General features: G+C 42.0%; 1 protein-coding gene across 1 annotated transcript in view; it reads right to left on the reverse strand.

Annotated features, from left to right (window-relative positions):
• The window catches only part of ABCA12 (ATP binding cassette subfamily A member 12), an 88,746-nt gene that overhangs the window by 45,758 nt on the left and 15,848 nt on the right, over positions 1 to 27,140 (reverse strand). The window contains exons 3-17 of the mRNA XM_075710204.1: positions 22,335 to 22,482; positions 19,581 to 19,669; positions 18,052 to 18,161; positions 17,130 to 17,315; positions 16,150 to 16,328; positions 12,486 to 12,598; positions 11,302 to 11,398; positions 6,998 to 11,155; positions 6,256 to 6,371; positions 5,446 to 5,552; positions 3,763 to 4,016; positions 3,540 to 3,652; positions 2,950 to 3,074; positions 1,953 to 2,126; positions 854 to 1,018 (exon numbers count right to left, since the gene is read on the reverse strand). Of these exons, the coding sequence (XP_075566319.1) occupies positions 854 to 1,018; positions 1,953 to 2,126; positions 2,950 to 3,074; positions 3,540 to 3,652; positions 3,763 to 4,016; positions 5,446 to 5,552; positions 6,256 to 6,371; positions 6,998 to 11,155; positions 11,302 to 11,398; positions 12,486 to 12,598; positions 16,150 to 16,328; positions 17,130 to 17,315; positions 18,052 to 18,161; positions 19,581 to 19,669; positions 22,335 to 22,482 (6,134 nt within the window). The remainder of the gene's footprint in view (positions 1 to 853; positions 1,019 to 1,952; positions 2,127 to 2,949; positions 3,075 to 3,539; positions 3,653 to 3,762; positions 4,017 to 5,445; positions 5,553 to 6,255; positions 6,372 to 6,997; positions 11,156 to 11,301; positions 11,399 to 12,485; positions 12,599 to 16,149; positions 16,329 to 17,129; positions 17,316 to 18,051; positions 18,162 to 19,580; positions 19,670 to 22,334; positions 22,483 to 27,140) is intronic.

Consider the following 27,140-nt stretch of genomic DNA (forward strand, 5'->3'; position numbering starts at 1 on the left):
CAAAAAAAGGGACTTTTCATGGAAATCATGCTTTTATGGCTAACCTCTGCTATGACAGAGGTGGGAAATTCATTTCCAAGTATGAGATCCAATGTGGGAATTGCCTATAATGTGTGTATAGGAATTGCCTATGTATACCTGGTGATACATATATGCCCTGGGTTACAAGACAGAATTTGTCACACAGATGTGCACACTCCCTATCCCTGTCTAGTCCATGGCTGCACGTGGTTCTGCAATGTGCATGGGAAGCAATTACTAGAAACGATTCCTGTGATCTATGCTGTCGTTGACTATGGATCAGAGAGGGATTGGATCCAGTGCTGGATGAAGTTAGTGCAACCTGAAGTTACTACAGCTGTCGGAGCAGGACTGGGTTTGTACTGAATGTTTTGGGCAGTCTTGAGGCTTTGGGTGTGTTCTAATGCACACTAAAGCTAGAGGAAATTTTTTCTGTTGACTTACGTGGTTTTGGATAGCCTTTAGTGGACAGTTCCTCAGTTGCTTTCACAAGCTGACTGCTTCCAGTACGCTGGTATATTTTGTTGGAAGTCTACCCTCCTTCAAGACAGTTGTTTATCCCCTGCATTTTATTTCCTAGTGTCCCTCCCACAGCATGTGTTCCTACTCCCGCCCCTGTCATGAGCACATGATGGTCCCACCGCTCCAAATTAAAGCTCTCCCAGGAAGGCAACATGTAAGTCTGATTAGAGATTCTTCTTCAGACACTGCTGCTTTAAAAGAAAATCAGCAATCTGTGATTTAATGCGCCTTTGGCTTCTAGGGTAAGAAAATCCTGTGGAAATTGTTCCAGTAGTGTTTTGCCTCCAAAGCACAGGTAGACCACACGTACCTTAGTCAGTGGCACATTTCTAGACTGCCGGAGCTTTTTCAGTGAATTAATAGCTTGTAGTAATGGATCAACACCAGTTTCAACCTGGTGTCTGAAATATTTCATTTTTGTCAGAAGGCCTAACATCTTGTCCACAGGTTTCTGAAGTTCCTTAGGGAAAAACATCTACAAGAGGTAGAAAGGAAATCAATTATGATTAGCAGGAACCTGTGCGCGCACATGAGTACACACCCACATTGTGTTAATTCCAAGACAAATCCAAGACAAAGATTGTGGGATTGTCAAAACTGTTAAGGAGCTTAGGGAGCGGATTTCCCATGGGAAATGAATGGGATTTGTATTCCTAAATCCCCAAGCACTTTTGCAAACCACTCCCCTCAATATTACATATTCCGAACAGTGCATGTTTTCAAACACCTACAGTTGGGCAACATGTATCAGATATTGGCTGGGATATAATCCCAGTCTTTAAGAGGTATCATTTCACACAACATAGATGTCAAACACTATGAGTGACTTTTGACCTGATCCAAATTCATTGGCATTCTCATCTAATAACTTTTTTCCCCAGAATCACCTCTGTAGCATTTTTAAATATGTATTCAATATGCACTTCTCTGTGAATGGTATTTTTACATGCTGTTTATATAGTTGTATACAAGGGATATTTGAATCATTTAATAACTTGGCAGCACCAACCAGATTGGGAAAATATATCTTACAGGAATTTTTCCAGGATTTCCTTTTTCAAGCAATAAAAAAAATTTAGCCTAGTGCCTTATTTTTGGGAAGCCTGAACTCAGCTGGGAACGTTCAAGAGGTTGTGACAGCATATAAACGATCCTAGCAGATAGGGAGGTATTTAGAGTAGGGCCAGTGCCTTTAAATGAGGTTTGTTGGTTTACACCAGCTAGGATCCTCATTTATATCCACACTGTCACAGCATGGATATGCAATAAAAATTACTGCATGAGCAAAGCCTGATCTTTGACTTGTGTAAATCAGCATAGCTTCTAGCCACTGCAATGATATTTTATGACCTTTCAGCCACTACATGCAGCAAAGACTATAGAAAGCACTCTACAAATCCAGCACTAACCTTGTATAAGAAATTGTAAATGTCTAAGTGTCGTAACAGTGTGACCCCCAGGATGTATGTCTCACGAGTCCTCTCTGAAAGAGAGAGATTGCAGAACTCCTCCGCTACTGTTTGCAGCTGTGGGTCAGCAGGATGCACACGACAAGACTCCAGCTGGAGGATCTGAGAAATGAGCTGTGTTTGCACAAAGGAAGAAAAGATTTGTTAGGGGGTAGACTGCTCGCTCCAGTATGCATGGCTTACTCTTGCATTGCTGTTGTTCTTTCCACAGTGTCATATTTCAACCCTGAGAACCAGAAAATGCCTACCCATTACTCCCGCTCCAAGGGACAAATCCTAAGGACTGTGTTTTACTGCCCAGCTTGCGCAATAATAAAAGCTTTTCTGGCTTCAATTTCCCATTGACTGATGCATGTAAAGTTTGGAAAAAGACATGCTCTTTGGGGCTCAGTCCAGACAAGATGACTGGGAAGGAGAGAAGCATCTGGAGCTCCGTTTGCGCAGGAGGCTGAGGAAGGCTAGCTCATCTCTTATTATGGGAGGCTATTTTTGGACCCCAAGCGCTCTCTCAAATTGTGGTTAGAAGTGTGTTCTCCATCTGGACTGCAACAACTCCTCAGCAGTGAGGACCCCACCAAGAATCCCACTCAGTCCTCATCAGTCTGTTAAAGAGAACTGTGCCCTTACTATGGATGAGAGCATTCACTCACCAGGCAGTACATGGCTGCTTACCAGCTACCGGTGACAGCCAAAGAGACCATATGGCTCTTGGTCTCCAGTGGCTGAACTGACGTCAATGACTACTCTTACTGCATTTCTGATGGCTATTTTGATCCATAACATCCTATGCTGTCTATCCCTGTGGGATCATCTACCTCTGTCTGTGCTGTCACACATGCAGTGATCTGCTTAGCTTCATTCACTAAAAAATTCTGGTTTTTATGGTCTGAGAGGTAGAAAGCAACAAGATCTCCCACCACGATGACAACAAACTTACCTGACTGCTGTTTTCTGGGAGAGATGCTTCCAGAAGAGCATCAATACTGACTGTGGACATTCCTGTTGTGTTTTTGAGATCCTCTTTGAGCTGGTCCACGTTTTTAAACACATCTCTCAACTTTTCTGTAAAGAAGAATCAAAGAACAATTGATGTAACAGCTTTCTCCAGACATACAGCAATCTCAAGCACACAGAGAGGACTTCAGGTAAAGTATGGAAGTGCAGTACATCCCTGCTGATAGAAAAAAAAACCGAAACCACTTGAAAAATACAGTCATATTTCCTAGGTTTTACAGTCTAATTTGTGGGCTGAAGTTGACAGGTCTAGTGATAGCAAAAGTTGCTCAAATACCGAGACCTGGGACTTTCAGCAGATAGGACTTTTTGGACAGTACAAAAAACAAAAGTGTGGTCTAGAACACGCTCTAGAATTATCCTAAAGGATCCCAAGGACATGGGACATGGTGTATGGTTCATCCCATCAATCCCACTTCTTTCTGGAAGGTAAACAAGACTTGGGATTTCCAGCAGAAATTATAATACTAGTGATGATGTTTACAACATTGTAAAGTAAATACCGAAAACTACCTTGCTTGCTAGAATCTGTTAAATTCTCAGTGATGTTCAACATGGAATTCAAAGTAGTCATATACTGAGGAATCTCTTGAAAGAAGGCCATTTCTGGTACATTTTCTTGAAACCTAAATTGGAAAGACAAAACAACCAACAAAATTGGGACTATGAAAAGAAGGCAAGAGGCCATTTCATAAATAGAATACTAAAGCAGTCTAACTTAGAGAGAGAGCCTCACCACTTCATTTGTGTCTGGATGTTTGTGGCATCCCCAATCAGTACATTTTGAAGCTCTTGTAAGATTCTTCTGTGATTCAGTACATTGGTCACAACTTGATTGCTCAGTTCAATAGCACGGAGGAGCTGCTCATGAGTTTGACTTTGTTCACACAGTTCTCCAAAGCTAACATTAGGGAGATGGCAAATATGCTGTATTGACTTAAAGCTCTCATAGTCACAAAGAAGTGTTATCAGATTCTGGAGGCGAGATATCTTCAAAGGAAATTTTGAAAAGGAAGACAAATGCACAAACACCAGTTAGATGACAGAATTATAAAAGGCAAGTTTTAAAGAGTCTAGCTGTCCCTTTCCATTTTTCTTTAGGATTAAAATTTTAATATATATTTTTAGTTCATTCAAAAGCAGACCTGGTTTGTAGCAGACCTAGCTACACAACATTGCACAGGATCTAATAAACATTGCAAGCTTTAACATATCATTTCCCCTGCCCAACACACACACACATAGCAATACTCCATTTGGACTTACCTGTTGACCAATTAATCTTCCCAGAGATTAAGTAAATCTACCCTGTGCAACAGGTTTAGCCTTTCAGACACCACCTGGTCATCTCTGCTACAGCATATGAAATGGAGTTGGCTAGAAGTCAGGACTTCCACATCTGCCAGCCTGTGTAAAATTATAGTCCTTTGCCTACTCTGCTATTATGGGCTTCCCTCTTGTCTGACATTATTGTTTACATTATCAGTCTCTTATGGCAAGAACTGTTTTCTGGTTTGTGCTTGTAAGTACCTGTCACACTGAGGCTCATCGTATTATTGCTACAGATATATTAAGCAGCAACAGCATTGCATACTGTAATCTTTTTTTAAAAAGATTTTTTAATTCTATTTCTCATACAGAGAAATAAAGTGCTTGCATGCTATTGATGCAGTCATGTATGTACAGTGTAAGAAGCATTCTACCCAAATGAGGCATTGCCAAATCCAAAGCTGGTGAGGGGAATCCATGAATATTGATTGCTTAGGTGCTTAATCTCAGAAACCATTATGGTGTTATAAGCATGTGGGGACTCGGACTCCAGCCATGCTGGTGTTAGGCATAGTGGTAACTAAGTTGGTAGTGCTTATAACTACCAATTGGGTATGCAGAATTCCACTGATTTTCAGCAGGACAGAGGTATCTAACTGCTATTTGTGCTTTTGAAAACTCATCCCTACATAATTTTCAAATGAAGCTGAGGCATCCCACAATAACCTCAGCTCTACAAGGTGCTTTGCTAAGTGTCAATGTACTGAACTTAAAAACTAGTGGTGCACTGATTATGAGGAATATGCTGCCACTGCCAACCTATGCAGTACTAATCCTTTTGGGATGGCCAGTGGAAAACAGAAGCCATTCTATCCAACAGACTGGGAGGACAGGAACGCCTCTACCTTCTCAGAAAAATGGGTGTACACTTGGTAGGGACTCATATAAGAACAAGTTCATCAGCCCAGTTTAATGGTGACCTTTAGATATAGGCAGCAGGCAGAAAACTGAGTTTCAGGTTTCAGTCCTAGTTTTTATCAGCTGTTCTTTTAAGAAACTTTTTTCCCATACGCTGTTTTTCAAAACCTCCATTGCACATCCATGTATCACTGTGGGATGTCCTTCAAGTCAGCATTTTAAGCAGACTCACTTTTAGCTTCAGGAGCTCTGGTATGGATGAATGTTTCTCAGAGGTACTATTTTGCATAAAAGAGTTCTTTTTCAGATGAGTTTGTTGCAAAAGCAGTGTGATGTTTTCTGTGCAAGGAAGAAAACAAAAGTTACTCGAGACAAAAATGCCAGACTTGCAGAAACTTTGCAGATGGGAATATCAGCACTTTTATTCTGAGGCCTACTGAGCATTGCTATTTTCCACCAAATTCATGTGGCTCAGGACCTCTGAAATCACAGCCCAAGACCTAGGTTGTAATCTGGATTATAACGGCTCCAGTCTGAGTAGGTGCTCTCGTCCCAAAGAAATCCACCCCATACTGGTAACAGAACTTCTGACAGTGCCCTTCAGAGCACACACAGTATCTCTATTCTGTGAGCAGAAAAACCTCTCGGGTTTTACAATAAGCTCATATGATGAATATCTATGTGAAATACCATGTTAACTCTCAAAAATAACTGCTGTCATCTTACGTGTACATAAAGCTGTGAAGGGAATATGGGTTTCTATTTGTAAGATTTCTTTATCTGAGTGTCAGCAACCTGTCATCACATAGCAAAGAGCAGACGTGCCTTTTGGATAGAGTTGGATGGAAAACTTATATCCACAACGTGACATAACTCAAACAAAAAAGGAGTCTGGCTTCATAAGGTCTCACATCTCCAGTTAATTGCCAGCGGATGAAAACATGTAGCACCATTCCTTCCCGTCATTAGACAAAACACTTTGAAAAGACAGGCACAACACATTCCAGCTGAGGTCCCACAACATTAATGAAATCATGATTACCTGTCAATTTGTTGTCTTCAACTTCAGTGGCATTTATTAAACACATCAGGTAAGGGTTATAGCTGTTATTCACTGTCACCTGTAAGATGGTATTTTCAAATTCTAAAAACAGAAACCTAAAAAATAAGATAGGATTTTAAATCAGCTTCTCTTTCAGAAACAAGGTATACTAGTGAGCAACCTGTCAGCTGTGTAGATGCTGTTCCTTGGCAGTGTAAATAAGAATTCCAGAGGAAGCCATGTGTCTCCCATGACATCTCCTAAGCGGGTACCCTCCCAATTTTATTTCATCAATTCTTTTTGCTGTTATCTCCCAGAGCTGTCATTCACTCTCAAACCATGTATAAGAAAACACACTTGAAACGTTCACTGTGGATGCAAGATATAGATGGAAAGGCATGCCTAAGGGAGACTGAGAATCAAAAATTAGAGTCATACTACAAAGAAGGGGTTTCTGAAGAGTTTACCAATGGTAGCAAGCCTCCTACAGGATTCTGCTTCCAGTGTGAACTGACACATGCCAACAGAAAAGTTTTGAAATTCTCACTTCTAGCTGTATGTTCAGTTCAAGGAGAAATTTCCTCTTCTTCAATGTAACCCGTGCTAGACCTAGTGTCCTAAATTATGGTGATTTCAGGCTTAAGTTGCTCCACTGGAAGAAAACAACATACTTCACATGCTGGAATGAGAATGGTGGTCACTACCCATAAACGTAATTACAATACCCAAAAAGCAAACTCACTGTGTGATCAAACTGGTTGGTGACAGAGTTTGGTCACTCTGAGTCCAAGGTAGGGTCTTGTGGTACAGGGTTTCTGCCATGACAATGAAGTGATGAGCAACAATGTCAATCACACTGTCAAAACTAGTTTTGTTGGAGAGAAAAGCTGAACTGGAACTTATATTGAACTCATTTAGCAGATCAGAGAAGTTCAGTCTCTTGAGAAGGTAGCGACTGGCTTCTATGATTTCTAGAGCTGACACATCGTTGTCAGAGTCGTTTGCCACTGCTTCCAACAACTTTGCAAAGGCACCTGCTTTGGTTAGGTTCCTTTTGGTGTTTAGGAGACTGTCAACCACATCCCAGATACGTGAGTAGTAACTCCATTTGGTGAGGTTGAAGGCACCTTGGAGCCTCTGCAGCAGGTCGTTCAGGTGGAGCTCATCCTGTGCCACACTGAAGAGTGCAGACAGGTTATTCCAGTCTGCTGAGCTATCAGAGAAATTTAGAGAGTTCAGTACTGTTTCATTCAGCATGAAAGGAATGAGCATGTTCAAAAGCTGAGGCGAGAGCACACCACCCACATCTTGGACTGGGATGGGGCACGAGACATTACTCTGCAGCAGCTCCTCCATGACAGCAGTCAGAGCTCTTGACTTCTCCTGTATCCAAGAATTTTCCAGCTCGGAGACAAGGTTTAATTTGGAAAGGAAACTCAGAGAAAACTGCAGAGACTGGATGATGCATGACAGCTGCTCAGAAAAGCGTTCACTGCTGTTCCTGTAGGCAGCTGCAAACTCTGGAGACAGTTTCAGGTTTGTTACGGCAAGCTGGAACATTTTTGTGAAGGTGTCATTGCGTCTTGTTACACCCTCCATGCCCATGGAATCAAAGAGGGGTTTGCAGGGGCTCCCCGCTAAGGACTTGCTTAGAGTGGTATTTTCAAACAGCATCTCAAGTGTTATATGGAGCACGTCTTGAGCAGAGCAGTTCTGGGGTGTCCCATAACCATTGTTGCTGTTCTCAAGGAAAGGACTCAAGGCTAAATGCAAGAGCTCCAAAATTTTTGCCTCTAGTGAAGTATTGTACCCTAAGGAAGACTCACTGAACTCTTTCTGCAGCAGCAAATGTGAGAAATGATAGACAATGTCCATTTTTTCTTCGAATGTTTTGTTTAAGTTGGTCTCATGAAGGACTTTCATTCCTGCTCTCCATATTTCAGTCAGCCTCTGGGTATAGTTACGGTAAGAATCAAGTGATAGGTTGATAGTTTCAAGCTCACTGATATTATAACTTTTCTGCAAACCTTTTAAAATTAAGATACTCCTTTGCACGGCTTGCGAGTATATGGACATGTTGGTTCCTCTGGAGTCTTCTTCACCATAGAGCTCAAATATGGAAGATGCAAAGTTTACCAGCTGCTTCAGTTCCTCACTGAAAGGAAGACTGGAGTCATTTTTCATGGTACTGAACTGATTTTGCAGTATGTCTAGAAGTGACTGGGAAGTGAGACTGTTTTTACTATTCCAGTTCATGGACTGGAGTACTTCAGCAATCTGCCAGAAAGCACGAAGTTCATTTCCCTGCCTTCCATGAGGGGAAGTCTGGAGTCTCTGCATTAGCTTAGACAAAGAAGAGATCAGCAGATAATTATCACTGGTATTCACCTTTGCCATGGTCGCAAAAAGCTGCTCAAGGGACAAGAGCTGTTCTGCAAAATTTTCAGAAGTTACAGGGGTCAATAAGAAGTCAGAAAATAATGATGACACTTTTTCATTTGTGCCGAGATAATTTTCAATGTCTTCAAGCGAGACTGCATGAAGTGCAATCATTTTGATAACCTCCCATGCTTTCTCTGTATTGAAATGAGTCCTGTTTAAAATTATCTGATTCCAAATCACTGCAGCCATAGTTAGAACATCTTGATTTTCTTTTTCATAGGAATTAGGATAGAACAATCCTTCACCACCGACTTCATTTGGTGGAAGTATTTCTTGAAATAGTCTTTCCAAGTCCAGCGTGCTGTTTGTGGCAGAAGTTGAATTGAAAAAGAGTTTTAATGAATGATACAAATCATTCAGATCTGAACCTTTAATCCCTCCACTAGAATTATGAAAGATCTGATGTACTAATGTTTTTCCAGGAGCTACCCCAAAGTCCACAAGAATTAGAGCTTTCTTCATAATTTCCAGGAGTTTCGCATATTCACCCACTTCTGTCAGGTTCCATTTGTTGGTCAACATGTTGCCAGTGGCGTGCCACAGCCGTGAGAAATGCCCCCACTCAGACTGGTTGGAAGCATTTCTGCCCACCTGTAGCAGTTCATATATACTGCTGTTCTTCATGGAAACAGTCAGTAACAGATGGGAAAACACAGGCAGCCTATGCCAGTCTGCTGAGCTATCAGAGAAATTTAGAGAGTTCAGTACTGTTTCATTCAGCATGAAAGGAATGAGCATGTTCAAAAGCTGAGGCGAGAGCACACCACCCACATCTTGGACTGGGATGGGGCACGAGACATTACTCTGCAGCAGCTCCTCCATGACAGCAGTCAGAGCTCTTGACTTCTCCTGTATCCAAGAATTTTCCAGCTCGGAGACAAGGTTTAATTTGGAAAGGAAACTCAGAGAAAACTGCAGAGACTGGATGATGCATGACAGCTGCTCAGAAAAGCGTTCACTGCTGTTCCTGTAGGCAGCTGCAAACTCTGGAGACAGTTTCAGGTTTGTTACGGCAAGCTGGAACATTTTTGTGAAGGTGTCATTGCGTCTTGTTACACCCTCCATGCCCATGGAATCAAAGAGGGGTTTGCAGGGGCTCCCCGCTAAGGACTTGCTTAGAGTGGTATTTTCAAACAGCATCTCAAGTGTTATATGGAGCACGTCTTGAGCAGAGCAGTTCTGGGGTGTCCCATAACCATTGTTGCTGTTCTCAAGGAAAGGACTCAAGGCTAAATGCAAGAGCTCCAAAATTTTTGCCTCTAGCAAAGTATTGTGCTGCAAGAAAGACTGGTTGAACTCCTGCAGTAGAAGATGTGTTAAGTTATAGACAGGGTTAATTATTTCTTCACTGGAACCTTCACTGGCACTTGTATAATGAAGGATTTTCATTCCCATCCTCATAAGTTCAGACAAGCTCTCAAAGGTTTTATTGTCAAAATGAAAGAAAAGATCTATAGATTTTAATTTACTGACATTATAATTCATCTGTAAGTCTTTTAATATGTACAAGGTCTTTTGTATGGCTTGAGTGACTAGTGAGATATTGGCTACTTCAGAGTTTTCCCCAAACTCTTTAAACACAGCTGTTATAAATTCTGACAGTTGATCCAATTGTTCACTGAAGAAACTATTTGAATTACTATTTAGCTTTTGTAAATGCCTGTTTAATACCTCTAAAAACTGTTCATAGGCTATGATGCCTGTGTTATTCCACTTCATCGATCTCAGTTTCTCCCCAGTGCTCCAATAGGCATTCAACTCATCCCACCAGGCTTCACCCATGGAGCTTTCTACTTTCCGCATCAGTTCAAACACAGGCATCAGTAGGTACTGATAACCTATGCTTGTGTCTGTCATTACAAAAAATATCTCCTGGAGAGCTAGAAGCTGGTCTGGAAAGTTTCTGTAGGACACAGGCTTAAACAGATAATCGGAAAACAAAGGTGGTATTTCTTGCATTCCATTTAAACGGTCTCTGAAGTCCTCCAGAAATGATGGCATGCTAGTGGAGAGCAACATTTTGAGAGCATCCTTAGTTTGCACTGTACTAAAATTAGAATTATTTAACAGAACTGGATTCCAAATCACTGCAGCTAATTTTAAAGCACTCTGAATTTCTTTCCACTGGGTCATTATATTGAAAATGGAAGTCCCATTAAAGTCACTCTGCAATTGCAGTAATGTGAAGTTATAGATTTCATCAATTATTTCCTTATTATATGGTTCCTTTAATTTATAATCACGATGTGGATTCATTCCCAGTTCAAGAATTGCATACAATTTCTGTAATGTTTCATTCTTCAAATTTCTGAATAGATTTAAGTTTTTTAATTCACTCCTATTCATTTTTTTCTCAAAGCCTTTTAAACGATGTAGAGACTTTTGTATGGCTTCTAAATCATCTGAATTAATGGACCTCTTGTAGTTTTTTCCACCAATCTCTGGTGACTTTATTTTTCTGGAGGGGGAAAAAAAAAAAAAAGCATTTTAGTGAATATGAAATCAATGCAAGTGGAAATGTAAGGTGATTTAGAGCAAAGATCATAGATTTGAATTATACGGTTAGTAATATCCCTTTAGTGTTAACTAAAGCATTAGTCTTACCTCAGAACCTCCTCCAATTCAGATACAAAAGTCCGATTGTCTTTCCAGTTAACAAAGGGATTACAAATGTATCTGTTCACCAAACTTTTTTCTTTATCTACAACAAACATGTAAAGAGTATATTAGTAAAGATCACATTAGTTTAGAAACTGAGAAGAGCTGTATGGCGAATCTGTCAAGGATAACATGTGTGTATGAAGTTAGGCTCCTATGACAAGACACAAGATCCTGGTTAGAAATTTGAGTGTTCTTTTGGGGTGCAGCTCTTCCTCGCCTTCTGAAGGAAGACAGGATGCTACCTGCTACGGTAGAAATGATTTTCCATCTCAGGAACAGCTCAACACCCCTGTGATCTGGGAGCTAATGGAGTTCTCCTCCTGCTTTAGGAGCACTTTGCCATCAGTAATGCAGCATAAGGTGGCCTAATACTTACTATTGTTTCTTTCCCTTCATTTGGGAATGCTTTTTTACTACTCCCATCTAGGCTTTGTCTGCAGCATCGTTTATGTTTCCCACAGCCATTTATGGTCATCATGATATCCCCATGTGTCCAGTCCTCTCACTAGCCAGATCTCCATGTTTTCCCTTCTTGCACTGTATTAATCTGCTTTCTTCTTATCCACCTCAACTTCCACAATCTCCATGAAACAAGTAGAGAATGGATAGCATTTATCAATCTGTCCCTTGTATCATTTAGATGCTGTACCTTTCCCTTGCCTGTTCACATAAACTCAGTTAGAAGTGGATGTCAAGGACTTGGCCTCTGCTGTAAGCCAGCAGGGGTTTAGAGGAATGGCAAATCTTGACGTATACATCTTGTTGTGCGGCCCAGCCCCAGGCCCTACCTTTATATACAGAGGTGAGTTTGACAGAGCCCACAGCTAGAGGCAGATTTTGACCGCTCCCTCCACCCCCCAAAAATCAAGGTAAAAAATCACCACTCCCCATTTCCACTGAGACTGTAAACTCATGTTAATTCATTGTCTACTGACAAAACCAAGCTTTTTTACTTTTTGCTTTGAAATTAGGTATTTTATTCACATTTGTAAAAAGTTGAAAGAAGAATTCATTATGCTGAGCCCTGAACAGTATGCAATCTGCATGGTTACTTATTAGTCTGCAGTTTGCTTCTCCTCAGCATGACAGGTTTTCAGCAGAGGTATGACTATATGGAGGAGTCTTACCTTGCTCCAAGCAGTTCAGGGAATATGTAGGATCTGTAACGCCATTCTGAACAGTTTTGAATCTATCATCAGTCACAAGCAATGCAGAGGCATTGTGAGCTGCCAGCACAACACTAAAGGAGAAAAAAAAAAACCCACAAACAATAAGGAAAATAAATTGTGGTTACAGGTTTATGAGAAGAAATAAAACAAGTGTTCAAATAGGAAACAGCTGGAGTACAGCCTATAATTCTTAAAATATCTGACAGACAAGCCATTACCCCTACTTTTAATTATTTGTTTGATCATGCACAAAATACAAATACAAAGGACTTTGATAGGAAAGCCATGGCAGTATATTAGCACAAACATGTGTGTTGCACTCATTAGATGTACTTATTCAAAGGGTTATGCAAAATCTATAGACCACTTAAATCCTCACAATAAAGCTTAGAAAACACTCAGGTGATATGCCAGTCCAGTGATTCACTGCTGCGGGTGAACATCCTCCTAAAAGAAACCAAGCAGCAAGCAGGCAAGGCTCAAGGGAGAGCAGGGATCCCTAGGGGACAACATCTGTGGATGGAAGAAGCAATCACAAATAACTGTTACCATTTCCAATTCTCCTCCTTTCTTCTTTTATGCTGTAATAACCAGGCTGACAGGGAAGCAAGGAATGTTTTTCAGTCTTAGGAAAGAACAAGCTGATAATCAGGCATATTGTATCACAGAGGAAGTCATTTAAAAGACTGCCTGTTCAATGTGTGCAGGTTACTGAAAACTTCATGGTGATTATTAGTCCCTTTTGCTTCTCCTGTATAAAGAGTAGCTCTTCACTGTAGGCACAGGGTCACCATGCAATGCACAATCTCTCACCTGCCTGAAGTTCTGCAGGTGATACACAAAGAACCTAGCTGAGCCGATTTCAGTGGCATGAATAAATACATACTGATTTGTAAGAACAGACTGCTAGTAAGAACAGAGCACCAGGGATCTCTTTTTCTCCTCATTTAACATAATGTCTCCATGCAGGTTTCATGGACTTGGTGCTCACCATTTCCATTCTGCAGAGGTGCTTGTTAGTAAGAGTCCTAGAGGACGAAGAGGGGGAAGAAACTGCAGTTACAAATGACATATTTAGTTGAGCAATGGCAGAGCCAAGGAGGAGGAAGGCATAGGCTTATCAAAAGTAGATGCATATCATACAGATCAGAAGGTAGCAAACATGGAAACAGGTGTTGTTGTGGCCCTTTTATTTCAGTCTTCCAGGGCTTTTGCAGACATTGGCTTTAGATAAAAAGTTCAGCTTACATGCTTATCTGAAAAACTATCTTAAAGCAAACAGAAGCATTTGTGAATTCAGTCTGTAAGCCAGCTTTGTGTGGGTAATAAAATTTGCTCCTAAACTTTCTATAGAATTCATGACTTAAGTTACTGTTTCACAGTGGTGGTGTTTATCCCATGGTTAATACAGATGCCGCAATGAGCAAAAGTTCTTTTCTTCTGTATGTTCACATTTATATGTGCTGGTTTTGGCTGGGATACAGTTAATTTTCTTCATAGTAGCTAGCATAGGGCTATGTTTTGGGTTTGTGCTGGAAACAGTGTCGATAACACAGGGATGTTTTCGTCATTGCTGAGCAGTGCTTACACAGAGTCAAGGCCTTTTCTGCTCCTCACACCACCCCAAGCAAGGAGGCTGGGGGTGCACAAGTTGGGAGGGGACACAGCCGGGACAGCTGACCCCAACTGACCAAAGGGATATCCCACACCATATGACATCATGCTCAGCCACAAAAGCTGGGGGAAGAAGAAGGAAGGTGGGGAAAGTTCAGAGTGATGGCGTTTGTCTTCCCAAGTAATTGTTACATGTGATGGAGCCCTGCTTTCCTGGAGATGGCTGAACACCTGCCTGCCAATGGGAGGCAGTGAATAAATTCCTTGTTTTGCTTTGCTTGCACGCGTGGCTTTTGCTTTACCTATTAAACTGTCTTTATCTCAACCCATGAGTTTTCTCACTTTTACTCTTCTGATTCTCTCCCCCATCCCATTGCGGGGGGAGTGAGCAAGTGGCTGTGTGGTTCTTAGCTGCCAACTGGGGTTAAACCACAATGCTATACTACAAACAATTACCTGTATAGCATTTCTTTAGGAGGTCAGTACTGCCCGAGTAAAAGAAATGGCCAGACTCACTAAGATGTGCTTTTGTAAGCGTCATTAAAAATACTATTTGTGCAATTTCTTTGCCATAACTCTTTACTCATGCACTTACACTGCCAGATGCTAGGTATAAAAGCACTGCACAGTTCTGGTGATGAAATTCTGTGTGCCTCTTTGTTGTGCCTATGATAACTTTGCCCAGCTCTGCAGCTGTAGAGCAAAGCAGAGCAGCACAGTAAATACTAATTCTTCCTGGCCACTCAAACAATGCTTGATTGTCTCAGGCTTGATTCTGCAAGCCAGTAAATGCAAATAAATGCAATAATCCTGTGACTAAAACAGCAGCATGGACAAAACATTTCTGAATAAAATTAAAATTCTTGCCACAGTGCTACTGACTCCTTTAAGGATAAGGACATTACAACTTACAAATAGTTCTCACAATGCAGTATGGCAAATTACCTAGATATTAAACGCACAGGTTTTTAAGTGCCTTGGCAACATGCCACTGATGAGAAGTGAGTCCCTCTAAGCCTGGGTGTAATCAAAGTAGCAAAGTTTCTACAACCTCTTTTGGTATCTTTACCCAACTGCTCATGTATTCAAGAAAAAAGAAGTCTGAAGACACTCAGTTGCTTGCTGCCCTCCATGTGCTGTAACAAGTGGACTATTCAGAATAATTTATAGCGGTGTCAGTCACACATCCAGTAGATGATTTGGAACAGAGTCCCCTAATCTCTTGAGTAACTCAGGTCTTCTAGAGATCAGTGAGAGTTTAGCCCAACTACAGACCAGGAAAAGGATTTCAAGGCTAAGCCCATTTTAGAAGACTTTCTATTGTCCTAGCTGCATACAGCATCAAATATTTCAGCACAGTTAATTAATGCAGTTAAGCCAGCTCTGGTTTTCATATAACCATTGAACAAGAACATAACTGGTACTTTCTTCTTAAAGTCAGACATATTCAAAGCCCCATATGCTAAAAACCAGGCTCTGTCTCTTCTCTGCTTTCTTGAGACCAATCTTGAAAGAGAAACCAGCAGTAAAAAAAAAAAAAAAAAAAAGAGAAAAAGAATTTATGGCTCCCCTTACAAGTGCTTGAGGTGTTCCAAAGCAACTTGAATTTGGCTTTATGGTTTTCTGGAAAGAACCAGGCAGCTGCTTTCTTTAGCAGAACAACTATCCAGCCAGGAGGACTGTTCTTCAACCAAAGGTAGTGGTTGTTACTCACCACCTTTTCTATCTGCACTTAGGCATGACAGTACCTCCAAGCAGGCTGGAAGAAAAGTAAGAATTCATATCAAGCTCCCATTTAAGAAGCAACACAAGAGTCATTAAAAAATCAAAACACTGCTCACTGTCCATAGAGACCTTTAGAGATGCATCAGTATGGAGCCATATCATCCCCCAAATAAATCATGCTTTTAAGCTAACACCCTTTCTTCAAGATGAGAGGTGATGTCAGAGTTCAACATACAAACCCACCAATTTTCAGTGCCTCTCCTGGCATTTTCTGTATTTTTACCTGCTTGGATTCTGAAGTAAATCAGTTATGTCTTGCAGTTGCATGCTGCCCTGAAACACATCTGGGACCAGCAAAAGGAGGTGCCACAGGGAAGTGTCATTCTGCACTTGGGAGATGAGCATTAGAAACGAGACCATTTCATTGACGAATGCTGCCTGGTACTGTGGGTTGTGTTGCACCTTAACAAATAACAATGCAAGAAATTATTTAAGAACAAGAATCCTTGCTGCTGGTGGGTCTTTTTATGTTTTTTAGCTTGCACTGCACTTGTACACAACTCTACAAACCATACATTCAAAGGACTCTAGTGACAGGCAATAACTGAGAGAGTGACTGTGCTTTACCTTCACATCCCAGATCGTACAATAAATTCTCTATTTAGACAAGCCCTACGATTCACAATTTCCCAAACAGTCCAAAGACTAGGAATACAAGAAAAATTAATATCAATCCTCACTCTGGCAAAAAAGAAGGTATTACCTTTAAAGGATTAATTTGCTTTAATTATATAGCTTTCCCAAAGACAAGTACTACTTCAATCATGAATTGTTGGATCAGATGCAGGAGTTATTGGATGAAGTTATACGGCTGAGGTAATACAGGATTAAATTTATTGCCTCCCCTAGCTTTAAATATTCTTATTTACACCACTTCCTCACACTGTCCTATCTACCTGTCGCTGCAGCAGAGCAAATAAAAAGGAGAAACAAGACCTAGGTACAGTGAGAACCCTTAGTGGCCACTAGCTGATGGCTGGATGTCCTTGCCTTTCTGAGCTGTGTGCTCAACTCTGAGGTCTTTGGGCTGATCCCATTCACAACAATTAGCTCAGCCTCATCATGCACTATATGCACTTTGGTATACAGATGAGCAACTCCTAGCCAGGTAGGGTCACGTTCTATCTCCCAAACACTGCAATAAGATGTACGAACTAACACGCCTACTAGCTGCAGATATTAGGAAAGGTCCCAGGCACTCACCTGAGAGAACTGACTTCTGAACTCTTGGGTAAACGACTCTAAAAGTGACGAGTTGGTAAAGCAGAATGTCCGGTGGATATTGGCTGCCATCTTCTCTTCAGCGAGACCAGGATGTGCTATGTATCGCGACAAGACCTCACACAGAATGACTTTGAGATTTGCTGCAGTTGAATATTGGGTCTGGCTCTAAAAGATGTAATGTTAAAGGTAGCTTTAAAACAATACTCTATTTGGGATGGTTTTCAGCACAGTGATGAGACTTTTTAAGAGGTAGCAGTGACATCTGAAAAGCATTGTCATTACAAGCACTTACACACATACAGAATTCTAACAGGTGAACAGTGTCACTGAAATCCCTCAGATTCCTCATGTAGATAAAGAGAAATGTGTGCATAAGTGTTTGTAGGCCTTAATACAAAAGCATAAGCATACTAGTGTCCATTACATGGTACCAAGTTCCTGTTACAAAGTTGTTCCTATATGTAGTCAATACCTACATAATAAACACACAGTCCCTCTGATGCCACTGCAGGAGTTTTGTCGGCAAATAATTCAGTGGCAAAGCCTGTAACATCATATCTTTAATTTCATGTGAAAGAAAACACACTCTAAAGACCTTAACTCATTCAAGTTTTGAGCAAAATATCTAGGGTATTGTGTGTGGCTGTTTTTGGTAATTCATGGTACTATGTCCCAAGGTGTCTGGTTTACTGGTTTCTGCTTAGAAGGTAATAAATTTACCACAGAGCTTAAAAGTCCACCCACAATAACTGTTTTCCTCTTCCCAAAATAAAGCACATTCACATAATAGGGGAGATCCGAAAGCAATAAAAGCTGTGTGTTGGTACTTTGAGCTTCTAACTCTTTAAATATGACTATACATAAATGCTCACACTCAGCTATTTTGCAAATACAGACTTACCTTCCCAAAATTGAGGATTTTGTTGAACATGTTGATGCTGGAAGTCAAGTTGGATGGTGATGAAATATTCTGAAGGGTTTTTCCTCCATGAGATACCAAATCCCCAAATGCTGCAATAACAGTTTGAAACACTGTGTTTTACTTAATGTCTTTTAAGCTCTTTGTTACATCAAACCATGACACAGGATAGCTGACTACAGCTTTAGGCATGCCATCATTATTAATCTGTTTCCAAAGGTACAGCCGATGGCATCCTGTAATTACTTACTTAAGTTTCTTTCTGATGTAATTAAATCCTGGATTACATTATTTCCTTCTGTAACTTTTTAAAAATTAAATGCATTTAACTATCTGCTTGCAGGTCAGCTTTAATTTCCACCTCTTTTCTGCAGTCCTGCAGCTCCCCCATGCAGGAAGAGAGATGGGTAGCCTTACAAGGAAGCCCACATCAGCCGATAGCCCTGTAAGGGAGAACTCTCCAGGTGTCTTTGGCACCAGTGGGTGGTACTCAGTATTCAGAAATAGCTCCAACACAGATTTGGAGCACTGTTGCCTGCTATACATGGTGGCATACTGCCAGGTGCCCAGCTGACCCACACCAACACTTGCAACTGAGCTGCACTCTCAAAACAACACAGCTCGCTGAAACTAAAGGAGCTATGCTAGTTTACATCAGCAGAAGCTGACCTATGATTTTTATTTTATTTTTTTAAAATAAGATGTAGAACTGAGTTCCTCCCTGACCATCTGTGGCCATCAGCATGAATTGATAGTTCCCATAACTGTTCATTGATTGGGTTTTTTTTCCCCCTCAGCCTCTGCGTTCAGTCATTTTTGCATTCTGCTGTTTTCTGCCCGTACAGCAAAGAGTGAGTGCATTGGCAAGAATGCTAATTGGAACAGTGAATGGCTGGAGCAGAACAGCCACAGAATGCAAATCTGTAATCATTCATTTGATCGTGAGCTCCCTGGAGAAAGGGCTATCCATCATGATGGCTTGTGGCCAGTACTAGCCATTACCATCAATAAATAATAATCGTAATGATTTTATGGAAAATTGAAGTCCAAAAGTTCCTTCAGGAAAGAGAATCACATCAGAGGAGAACATCACCAACAATAAATATCCACTGTGGCACAGAAGACGACTTATTTGCTGGAAAACTGAATAAGAAATACATTTGAAAAAAATCATAAGCTGTTTATGGACAATTTGTGGGCAGTAAAAATGCAATATTCCATAAATGGCCAGGTCTTTAATTAAATGTCCAAACAGTCTGTGATCTCGCATTGCTCCTGTGAAGCGCAACAATTTAATCCTGGTTTCTTGGCCAAATTCCAAAAGTCTTTTCTACGGACAGTTACTTGTAATTATTCCCAAGAATTTACACTAATGTCATGGCCATGGTCACGTGCCTGTATGGAACACATAAATCATTTTAGCAGTACTCTAAGAATTGCATCTCTGTCCAGAGAGCTTCAAAAGATCAGCCTTTAAAGACCAGAACTTCGCACAGCAGTGAATGACCTACCCAGTGAAGCATTCCTGCTTTTAGGAACCTCTGCACTCCATGGTGATGGATGGCTGTCCTTGGCCACACTGGATGAGCTCTTCCTCTTACTGGGAGAAGGAAGAAGAAGAAGAAGGAAAAAAAAAAAAAAAAAGGAAGAAAAAAAGAGAAGACACCTGTAACAGCTCAGAGTTTCTTATGATTAAGCTCACACTTAACTACTGCATGAATCAGAATGGGTCTGTAGCTGGATTTCATGGCAGATGTGTTGAAATCTGGGTTGTGCAAAAGCCTTGCTCCTTCCAGAGGCCTGCATGGATTTTGGGGAAGCACACTGCAGCACTCTCAGACATGAAATAGATGGAGGGGACCGCATTCATGCCTGCTTTGCAGGGTCACCAAGGACAAGCAAGGCTTAACATATATATATATTTGGTCTAATCTTAAAAAATTGCCAGTTCTGGAAAGAAAGCCTCATTGTATCAAGTCCTCTTCTGTCCTCTACCAATGTATGCTCAGCAGAAGAAACAGTACAGAATTTCATGGCACTGTTAATGACACTCAGACTGAGCAGAGAGGCCTTGATGTAAGCTGGAACAGCTCTAAGCTGGAACAACAGCTTGCATGCCCCTACCACAAAGCCCTTCAAGACATCAGGACCTTAATTCATCCTTCCCAAACATTTCATGATGGGGAAAAAAAAGGGTGGAAGATGTTAGTGTTGAGCTCAGTTTTTGTACTTAGTTCCCTAAGGGAAATCTCAAGCAACCATGTCTTGCACACCTTGGTAAATGCTTCTAAAGAACAGAATCAAAGATGAGAACCTTGCCCATTTTGCCACTGGTAAGACACAGTCTTAGGGCAAATTATAGGACAGTTTAATAAGAGCTTCAGTGAGTTGCACAATGGGAGGGGAAAAATACAGTTTGGGTTAGCTACTATTACAAACTCTAGAATATTACACAATAATATATCCAGACAGTGAAGGGTCACAGCTCAAATACTTTGCTTTTGTGACAAACTCACCCATGGTGATTCTGCTCCTAAGGCAGAGCTGCATCTATTCATGTTGGCTTCTGGACCTTTCCCCTACACAGTCAACCTTCTGCTGAGGTTTTATACTCCATTGTATCTTACTAGGTTTGCTGGGACTACTTAATAGTTGGGTGTTTTTCCTTGTAGAACACAATGTATTTCTAAAGCTGACACTGACCACACAAGGGTAGGTATACCCACATAGTTGTGTGATACTTCACATAGCCAACTTTTAGCATCGATAGTGGTCAAGATGCTTATTAATGACTCATGTGACTCAAGCTATAGTTTGGCCAAATCCTTTGATTTTCAGTTGGCAGGAAAAAACAGTTATTTCCTAAACAGCTGTACAGAAACCAAAAAGGGAAAGCGAGGAGGATTTGTAGCTATTGAAAGCCATGGAAGACCTCCAGCTTTGGCATTAGAAGTTCCCATTTCTTCATTTCAATATCCCAAATTAACCATTGTTTAACATGCCCAGGGCAAAACGATGACACTGAGGAAACAAGTTAAGAGCTACAAATCCAGGCATCCACTCTCTGTGTGGCTCTGCCCTCTTCTGCTGTGTGACCTTGTAATTGATTAGGATTCACCTTGTGTAACTTCAGTCATCCACATATTTAGTCATCCAGACTCCTTCTAACTAATGGAGACATCCTGACCATTGACTTAGCTCAGGAAATGCCAATTCCTCTGCACTGACTAAGAAGGACCCTTGAGGAGCCACCAACCCCAGGATGGGCTCTCTGGTGCCTGATGTGATCTCTGGTGGAAGGCATGGGGCCCACCTTTGCTTTTCAGACTCTCAAGCTCTGGCCAAGGGGGATTTTGAGGCTCTGACATAGCCATTATGGAGCAGCCTCTCACCTGAAAGCAAAGATGAGCAACCAGGGACCTTGTATGCGAGATGTCGAGATTTTCAGCTCTCCATTAACCAGCCAGGCCTCAGAGTAGCATGTTCCCCAGAGATGTGTCAGAACCAGGCAGCCAAGATGTAGAAACAATGCTGGCTGGCATGTCCCAAAGCAAATGCTACTTTGCTTCAACTGGAACATCAATGAAATTGAAATGCCTCCACTGAACATTTCAATTTCAACAAACTGGCATTCCAACAAAACATGCCCAGCCAGCTCCACATTGCAAATCTACATGCTTTTATGGGCAAAAACTGTTTCTTCATTTTCATCTGTTTCCCAATATGATTGACTATTTGCAGAGAGGACACCCATTCTGGTTGGCACCTGATCTACTGAAAAAGCAGTTGCTCCAGAACAAGCGTACCTCAAACTAGAGCTGTTGGGGAACATTTGCCACTTAAACCCAAAGCATCCTGAACCAATCACCACAGAGGAAGATCAGCACGCTGGGCTGCTCTTGATACGAGTCTTATCCACTGATGCCCTACAGGACCTGACCCACAATTATGCAAAAGAAATTTCTTTGCTCTGATCTGGGTGAGCAGAAGCATTTTTCTCAGGGAATAAAATTCTCTTCTACTATCACGCCTGGATCAATTGACACATTACTGATAGCTGTCCCTAATAAGTACATTTTTAAAGTGTCCCATGTTGCAGCCCATATTCTCATTTCTAAGTGTTCAGATATCTGAGACTATATCTATTATAACAGGTATCAGATATATCTGTTGTGGGGACACATACACACAGAGCTGCTCTCTCCACCTCAAAGCAAGTTTTGCTTTACAGCTTCTAACACCTAGATATATTCAGATTCCCTTACAGTCTGAGAGATGAGATGTCATTAAGTCTTGGCAGCAGATCTTCTGGTGTGTATGGTGTGCCTTTACATCTGGCATCTGAATCACACAGCACAGTTTGCAGGAATGGGAAGAAGCCTGCGCTAGGAAGGTTTCGGGGTGCAAGATAACCTAGAGGAAGGAGGAGAAAGAAAACACCATTATCATGATGTGAACATGCACTTTTTTTGCCATGTGTTTCTACCAGTATATGCTATTTTCTCTTCCTAAACCATGGGCTTCATTCTCAATTTCACTGAGACTCTTTTACTCCACCCTGGCAGCACTATCTGCCAAATCCCACTAGAAGCCCCTCCTCAACATGACAAAGCCATGAAAGGCTATTTAATAGAAGAAGGAATCAAGTTATTTGTTTATACAATACCTGTTAGTCCCAAAGCAACTGCAGATTCCCTGCCACACCCGAAATGGGTGGGAACAGGCAAGAAATCACAAAAGCCCCCTAGGTTTATATCCTAACTCTACCTTTTAATAAATAAATAACTAAAAGCAGGCATATGGGCCAGAGTAACCTGAAGCACCCATAACAGCATGTTCTCCAAGGCTTGGTTGGATCAGTTTCTGTGCAAAGCCACAAGCTTCAGTTTCAAGCCAAGTTGTTAAAACAGGGCTCTGTCTCAGCTTTTACCACAGGAAGGGGCAACGGATCCAGCACCAGACAATCTCCTTTGCTTTTTGTGCAGACCTGCCCAGGGAAGAGAGAGAAGTAATCTATCACCACCACCCACTCCATGTCTCCTGCCATGTCGGAGCAGCTCCTGTACCATCTGCTTGGTGACCTGTGATGCTGGCAGCCAGCACTGAGGGGTGAGATGTATGTCCCTGTCTCCCATTTCTGCAAACACAGGGCGGACCTGAGCAATTAGAGACTTTAGTATTTTATGTGCCACTTGCCCCGTGCTGCTTATTGCCAGTCTGCAGAGTTCACCAGCTGCTTTTCCTCTCAGTGACAAATGCTCTAATAAATCTCAAAACTCTGTGCTGGATCACATCAACATATTATTTAAAATAATCATTTGGAAAATTACCTGGCAAAGGACATTGCTATTATTTCTACTATGGAAAGGAGCCTGATTTACAAAAGGCCCACAGGCAGGTTTGTGGTAATTGATTACCTTGCTCTTTAGTCTCCAAAGACAACCTGTGACTCTTGTCCAGGCACAGCTTTATCTCTAACCCCCTCCAACAAGGACACTGTACTACATTTGTACTACATTTATTAATTATAGCAGTGGTCAGAAAACAGATGTTCCCAAAGGGGATGGCAGTGCTAGGTGGAGTACATGGCTGTCAGTCTCCTTGAAGGAGACTTGACTTTCCTGAGCTTTCCTCAATATGGTTGGTCACAGCCCATGAGTGTGCACTGCATTTTTGGGACAAAATGCAAAAGCTCATGGTTTAGCATGGGAGTTCCCACCGCTTCGGGCCAGATAACAACTGGCACAGGGGATTGTTGAGACCTGCAGAGTCAAAGGCATCCATTTTGAGTGTTGTTATGATTCTCTTGTATAACTCAGCAGAGAATTGCCCTAGAAAATTAAAGGAGATATCCTGCCAGAGGAGAAAGCTAGAGCTCTACTTGCTACGGGGAGCTCCCCCAACACTCACTGCATCCCCCAGGCCCTGGGAGTTACACGGCACGCTGAGCCAGCTCCCAGTAATCACAGAGCACCAAGGAGAGCAAAAGATCTCTCTTGTCCCCACAGGCAGTCCTTCTGGTGTTGGGGCCAAAGGACCAAATATACACCACTCTAAAGGTGTAATTAAGTCTACTGCCCATGAGGGAAACTTTAGAGTAGGGCACTTTAATTTGGAAGCATCTTTGTATGAATATCCCCTGCCATGTCTGGGACATTTGCCCTTTGAAATCACCAATTACAACCCTGCAAAATGTCATTTTGCACACACTGGCATTTTTCTCTCATCTTCCTTCTGATCTCCTGCACCCTCATTCCCATGCAGGAAATTGACTCACACCCCAGTCCACAAATGCACACCACAGACCTCACTTTATCAATGCCTCTACCAAAGTGGAGCTTCAAAGGCCTAGGAAGCCATGAGGTTCAGGATGGAGAGCATAACCACAATGAAGTGAGACAGGTAGGAGCTAGGAGGGAAACAGCTACACCCTCCACAGCAACCCACATCTACCAACAACAACCAGGGCCAGGAACTAAGTTCATGTCTCTTAGGAGAGCCGGAGCAGCTAAAGCTGTGTAACTCTTAACTGGACAGCAGAGTGAGGAACACAAGGATGGGGTTGGGAGCTTGGGGAGCACTGTTCTTCTCTGGAGAGATGCGAGTTTACAGAGACATTTATGCAAGAGACCCTGCTGAATCCAGAGCAGGGGAAGACACTTCCTTGAGATCTAAGTAGCAATAGCAAATTTTAAAAGTGGCCTCAAAGGTGGTACACTTTGAACTAGTGGACAATTAAACAATCAGTTGCTGTATCACAAGCGAGGTGTACAGTGTAAAAACAAGGTGACAATATCAGCTCTTTCTTTTCTTTTGAAACAGCAGGCTGGAAAATAGGGAGACAGGAATTCATGACCTGAAGTTTGCAAGTGCTGCTACTCATGGTGATGGCATGATGCCTGTGAAGACATCACTGGCCCAGTGCAATTGTGGTACTCATTGAGGCTCCGCCAACTCGCATCAGATGTTGAGCAGTTTGCTGGCACCCGGTTACAACCATGTGGCCTGATCCGTCACTGAGTCACTGCAGGTGTGAACTGGTGTAACCCCATGATGTTCTTGGCACAAAAGCAGTGGAGATGCCAGAGAGGACTTTTCTGGAAGAGGCCTAGACTCTGACAACAGTTAGAGAATTAACGAAGTTTTTCAAGAAAGACCACAACACAGAAAAATCTGAAATGTCTGGGCCAAATTCCCGTTTGGTACAAGTTAGACGTATGCTGTTTCTTAACCCTGAGTATCTAGCACAACCGTGCTCTGTGTCAAGAACACAAATAACACTCAGGCTTATACATCAGGATGAAATTAATTGTTACATTGGCTCTGCTGCCTTCATTGATGAGATCTCCACCAACTCCAAAGAAAGTTTAAAGACCTGGTTCCGATGCAGGCACCCCTTCCACAGACTCCTAGCACTGGGAGATTATCCCACTCTTGCTTTCTCATGTGGCAAGCTGATAGTGCTGAAGAAGCTACACTGTGCACACTGCCTTTACGCACCAGCCCCACCAAGCCAAGAACAGGGTGGCCAGGCCGGTGCAACAGGTCTGTCCTTCAGGGGCCACAGAGGCCAACAGCTTAATTTAATAGAAGCTGAGCAGCACCGCCACAGGAAGCTCAGCTTCTGACTATGCTGCCTCTGGCTGGTGTGCGTGAGATCAGAGCAGAGCCAGAGTGTAAGGCACCATGCAGGAGGAATGGATGATTTGGGAGTCCAAGCCCCAGACAAACATAGTATAGCCTCAGAGCTCTTTCCTGTAACTCCCTCTCACCCTGCAAAGGAAGGAATTTACCGATTAGAAGGTGAGTCAAGAGATTAATGCACTCCCTGCTCCATCCTCCCACCCTCCATCCACTTGCTTTTGGTAAGGAGATGACTCCATGGAGCCACACAGGCTGCTGTGCCCACACATACAAATTCGTTACCTATGTCAGCCCACTGCAAAGGCAGCCATGAAGGAAGCTGGCTCCTGACTCCCTTTGATACTTCAGGAGATGTTTGTAACTACCTGTCCTTCCCTTGGCTGAGATTTACCCAGCACATCAACTACATTAGTACACAACGTAAGCGCTAGCTATGAAACATTATTGAAGTAAAGTTGTAAACGCTCGGCAAATTTTAAAGGACAGTCTTTCGATGCAGATAGTTTCACAATCTGAAACATAACACTTATCACCATTAGTGACTTTTGTAGTATTTCTACTGTTGGGAATCCCTTCAGTCATCCACATGCTGCAGAAGGCAGCACCTTCTCCCAGTGAAGTCTATGGCAATGCCATATCCAAGAAATACAGATTTCCCTAGCCCTGTAGTCCCCAACTTTATGATCCCACTTCACACAATAGAGTAGATCCACAACAGATGACACTTTTTCATTCTCCCCACTGCCTTAGCGTGAAACCTCTTAGTTTCCTAAAACTACAGTTACCTTTGGAGGGTCCCACTACACTGTCTATGAGCCAAGAGGGAGAGATCACTGCACCCAGTGCTGCCCCATGTCCAAGCTGAGAAGTCAGCCTAGCATATTTCTGGTCAAATTGACTTGTCTGCAACCAGAATCTGAGCTCAGATCTGTATTGTGTTAGTAAAGACTAACTTCTGGGTTTGCCAGCAGTAGAACCCCAAGCACAGAGGCTTTTGCTGTCCCCTCTCACTGAGAGCTTTGATTTTCTGTCAACACTGAAAGACAGGCAGAAAATCTGAAGAAAACAAGACATGCACCCCAAAGGGCAAAAGAGGCCAAGGGCTCAGCGCTGCATGGGATGGCTGGTTCTCCCTGCTTAGCAGCATCTAGCCAGGCCACACAGAACTGAAAAGAAATAAGGCATGCACAGCAGTAATAATAAACACAAGATACCTATAATAAATACATGCATGCCACTGGAAATTCTGGCATTTCCACATTTGCTTTCATTCAGAATAAAATGAAGAAAATTAATTTCTCTTAAATTCCCTGAATGGTGTAAATTCCAACATACTTCCCTTCAACACAAGCAAAACATTTTATTTTCTTCAGATAAAGGTGTTTGGTATAATAATGATGAAAAATGTCAGGGTAATAATAATGCCA

The sequence above is a fragment of the Pelecanus crispus genome, chromosome 5, assembly GCF_030463565.1.
Source record: "Pelecanus crispus isolate bPelCri1 chromosome 5, bPelCri1.pri, whole genome shotgun sequence".
NCBI classification, from domain to species: domain Eukaryota; kingdom Metazoa; phylum Chordata; class Aves; order Pelecaniformes; family Pelecanidae; genus Pelecanus; species Pelecanus crispus.